This window comes from Sorghum bicolor, chromosome 1 (assembly GCF_000003195.3).
Source record: "Sorghum bicolor cultivar BTx623 chromosome 1, Sorghum_bicolor_NCBIv3, whole genome shotgun sequence".
NCBI classification, from domain to species: Eukaryota; Viridiplantae; Streptophyta; class Magnoliopsida; order Poales; family Poaceae; genus Sorghum; species Sorghum bicolor.
Window position 1 is genome coordinate 11,263,552 of NC_012870.2, and position 4,657 is coordinate 11,268,208.

Genomic DNA, 4,657 nt, shown 5'->3' on the forward strand with positions numbered 1-4,657 from the left:
TTGCACAGTTTGGTCGAAATTTACGAGACGAATCTTTTGATCCTAGTTAGTCCATGATTGGATAATAATTACCACAAACAAACGAAAGTACTACAGTATCTCGAAAAAATTTCGTTGAGGAAGTAAACAAGGCCTAAATTGGAACATGGAGGTGACCCGGCCTCTGAACTGATCTTTCTTTCTTGGGCGCTTTTCCGTGACACAAACGTGCAATAGTGAAGGCGCCACTTTCTTGGGTGTGCATGCGCGCATGGGTGCGTTGCATGCTGCGACGACTGCGAGGCGCAAGTTCCGAAATTTCGCTAATGTATCAATTTCGTTTTTATTTGATAAATATTATCCAATCATGAACTAACTAAAATCAAAAGATTCGTCTCGTGATTTACAGACAAACTGTGTAATTAGTCGTTATTTTTGTCTATATTTAATACTTCATACATGTGCCGCAAGATTCGATGTGACGGAGAATCTTGAAATTTTTTTAGATTTCGGGATGAACTAAACAAGACCTTATATTATTGCAAAACATGTGGCGCAGGAATTCTCGTTGCGCGCGAGCACATCGATCCACTACCACTAGTGTGCATCTTCATGCATGCATGCATGCACTGTGCATGGTCAATCCCATGCAAGTTACGTCAAGGGACGACGTACAGTTAAAAAACAAACAACTAAAGCCGTAAACTTGTTACCAAAAGAAGAAGAAACACTCCACAGCATCATATATACCGTCTGACTTTAATTTCATACCGCCTCGGATATTTACATATATATAGGGCGTGCGATAGATTAACTAGAGTTTACCGTTTCATATCATCATCACTCATCAGTGCTGTTGCAGCATCTGTTATGCTGGTTGTGCACTAGTCCAGATCGAGTTCAGTCTGCCAACGATCTCCTCCGCAGTTACAGTGAATCCCTCCTCCACCTGACAAAACAATTTTCTTTTATTATATCAACATGAATTGCACGTAATTTGGCACATTAACTAACATTTTTTATAGATAAAAAATATAGATTGTGAGATCAAAAAGAAAAAAAATGAGGTTGGCTATGGGGTTTTAGTGGGTTGCTCTGACCAATGGTTGTCATGTGCTTCTACTCTACATGCTCGGCTGGAGGACGACCCTCATGATGCCATCCACAATTGTGGCAGAGGCCAAACAAGCAAGCATCGTGTGCTTGTGACTGTGTTCTATGGAAGAGATAAACCCTTGGGGAAAAAACTGCTGAACTTTTTGCATGTGCTGATGATATTATTGACACTCTCTCATCGGGTGCCACTTTTGTACTTGTACACATTGTCATAGTGCCCCAATCATGAGGGTCTCTCTAGGTGAAAACCCAATAGTTGTATATATATATAGACGATAGTGGTGCCATCAACGTCCTATTTCCTTTCTCACGTTGGATGGCCAATTTCTGTACAAACAATCAAGTGAGATATGATGAGGCTTTGATTAACTAGGTAGTTTCCTTGAATTGAAGGGATTTGTGTCATTTTTCTCTAAAAAAAAACATCACCGCCTGTGCCATAACTTATTATCATGAAAATTTCAGGTGGAGAAATCCACCTTGACCATTCAAACAAAGGTAAGATCATTATCCAAAATAACTATTAAATTGTGTAGTTGTAGTAGTATAGATGATTGAGTGATATATAATCTGGAAGCGTGAAACAACTAGAAAGATTGAAATGAATTGTATCTATCAGTATACAAGGATTTAAATTGTCTTTTCATATTTAATATATACACCCTATATTATATTGTTTACCTCTAATCAGAACTGTTGTTTGTTGTGCATAATGTACTATAAGTAAGGTGTTTTACAATTATCCTAAGTCAAACTTCTCTAATTCTAACAAAAAGAATGTATAAACACTGTAGCAGATGAAGACATTTCATGGTATAAACACCTATAATATATACCAAATAAATGCACTAATGAAGACATTTCATGGTGGATTTAATTAAACTAACATGATATTGCAGATGTAGAGAAGTTTGACACTTAAATCAAACTAAAACACCTTAGCTACTGAAACAGAGGGATACCACAGTTACATTATGGTATCATGAACCAACTAGTGAAAATCGAAGGTATGTTCTCTACTAGTGAACCAACTAGGTAAACTTGTATGAGGATTCTCTCTCCTTAATCAAGAGTCACCACATCAAAATATATAAACACTGTAAAACCATCTTGTTCTCACTAATGTTGGAATACTAATTGTCTACTTGAGGTTCAAATGTCGACAGAGGTGCTTTGAATCAAAAGTATTTATAGATGGAGAAAATTAATAGAAACAGTTTATTTGGTAGTAACATATATGAAAATCCATAATGATCATAATATCCACCACACGCTTGCTTTCTATAACATACATAAGAATCAAAACTCCTCATCAGTACAACTATATATGCACCATACAGTATAAAGATATATTAAATATATGTGATCTGAACCTTATTCTCAAGATGGATGTTGTCAGGCACAGGTCGATCATGAATGCAATTTCACTCTTTCGAAATGAAATCAAAGTTAAAGTTCAATAATGTTAGTCTTGTTAAAACATGTGGTACTGCAGTGTTTCGATTTTTTTTTATTTCCGGCCAACTGATCATCATTGATCATTGAATAAAGGTTGAACCCTGCATTCTGCCATTCATTTTGTACTGTTAGTTTGTATTCAATATTATGTTCTTCCATTATTAGGAACTCCTAACCTTCAGCATACTGTTTTTTTAATAAAAAGACCATCCAAAGTTCAAAACGTTCTTAGATTGTGTGCAGTGGAGGACGATGATGCCAAAACTGTTTCTTTTTCTTGGAAAAAAAGACTGGTTATTAGTAAAAAAAAACTTGCCTTTGCCGTGATGGTTATGATGAGAGTGCCCTCTGCGAAGGGCAGGACGTTGGCATGGATTATGCTGAGATGGAGCTCCTCGACCTCGGCGAGCACCTTCACGGCCACCCCCTTGCCGTCCTCGCAGTGGATCCTCACCATGACGCTCTTCTCCGAGAACCGGGCCTCGATCTCCGGCAGCTGCGTCTTCCTCTCTGCCGGCGACGTGCCCGACGACGCTGACAATGGGGAGCCATCGTCGTCTGGCGCTGCCGCCGCAGCATGGAGGCACGGTCTTTTGACGAGTACCACGGTCTCGATGCTCCTGCTGCGTCCGTTGCTGCCGCCAGCCTCCAGGTCCTTGAGCTTTTCTTGGAGTTCTTTCACATACTTGGTCGCGTCTGAAAGGATCGTTGCCTTGTCCATCTGATCAGAAATTAAACGTTGCGTTTAAGAGATCCGTGACATCAGAAATATAATTGACGAACGAACGAATGGATTTGATATGATTAATTTGGATCAGGACCTTCTTGAGGCCTGGGATAACGGTGGAGAGCTCGATGAACCGCTGGTTGATCTTCTCCCTCCGCTTCCGCTCAGCGATGATGTGGTCTTGAGCGTACGGCGCCGACATGGATCCAGCCGGGCTCCTCAAGCCGGCTCTCCTCGCCGGTGGCGATCCGTACACTTGGTCCAGCGGTAGGGCGCGCTTGTGGGCGAATTCCGGCAGCATGCCGCCGTCGCTGCCTAGCTGTGCCGAGGCGGCGGCGCTGAAGTTCCAGCTCAGAGGAGGGTTGGTGACGCTGCTGCTCCTGCTCAAGGTGGGCCTGCTGACCGGCGAGGTCGTCTTTGACGCAGGCCAGACGACATCGTGATCCATGGCCGCCGCCGCTGCCGCAGCAGCAGGGGCCGAGTTGTTGTTGTTGTTGCCACCGCCGCTGCTGCCGTCGGTGGTGTCGCCGGAGCTCCAGCTGTTCGCGGGGGCCTCCTCGATCAGCTCCTGCACCATCTCGGCTGCGTGTGAGGCCTCCCGGAGCGCTTGGAGCGAGGGGAACGTCGCCTCGCTGCTGCAGTCGTCGTTGACGGCGGCCGCCGCTGGTTGCTCGTGCCGCAGCGTGTTCATCGCCCACTGCAGGAATATGCTCGAGTCTTCCATTTTGCAGCTGACCGCAGGGGGTTACGTTGGTCTAACACTCTAGCGCAGCTGCTCCAGCAAATGATACCATCCTTATTATTATTGATGACCAAGATAATTTAAAACCAACATTTGTTTGTTTTCCAAAAGTATATAGTAGAAGAAATTATTGTTTTCTTTCCGAGATGATTTCCAATAAAAAAGTTTTTGGATAGCCACTTTTCAGGGGAAAAGATGGAGAATAAATGCGTGGTTGCACAAGTCCAAAGAAGAAAGAACTAGATAGACAAGGAAGGAATAATAATGAATCTATACATAAGTGAGGATGCCAACGACAACAAATGTGCTACTACAGTAGTGCTGATCAAGAAATTGCCTAGATTATTGTTACCTCAGATCCTTGCAAATATTTGCAAAATATAATGAGTAGATTGATAGTAGTAGCAGCCAGTGTACTCCCCTCCAGACAATAATGTCCAAAAAGGCCATGGGAGGGAGTTCCCCTTTTTATAGGTAGTGCCGCCGCAAACTGCACCACCCTAAAATGTTGTCTCCATAATGAATGGTGCTAGTTCTTTGTAAAGAAATGTTAGGTCATCACTCTATTGTCTATTCTTTTTTCTTTCATCGGAATTTATATAAAGGTTAATTAGCTCCTCTTTCGTGGCCTCTCC

The 4,657-nt window shown here is 42.5% G+C and overlaps 1 protein-coding gene across 1 annotated transcript; it reads right to left on the bottom strand.

Annotated features, from left to right (window-relative positions):
- Nucleotides 720-4,454, bottom strand: LOC8054189 (transcription factor bHLH18). Its single transcript, XM_002466642.2, has 4 exons — nt 4,375-4,454; nt 3,375-4,052; nt 2,870-3,274; nt 720-928 (listed from the first exon to the last, which is right to left on the bottom strand). Exons 2-4 carry the CDS (start codon nt 4,002-4,004, stop codon nt 848-850), a joined length of 1,116 nt encoding a protein of 371 aa, XP_002466687.2. The 5' UTR covers nt 4,005-4,052; nt 4,375-4,454; the 3' UTR covers nt 720-847.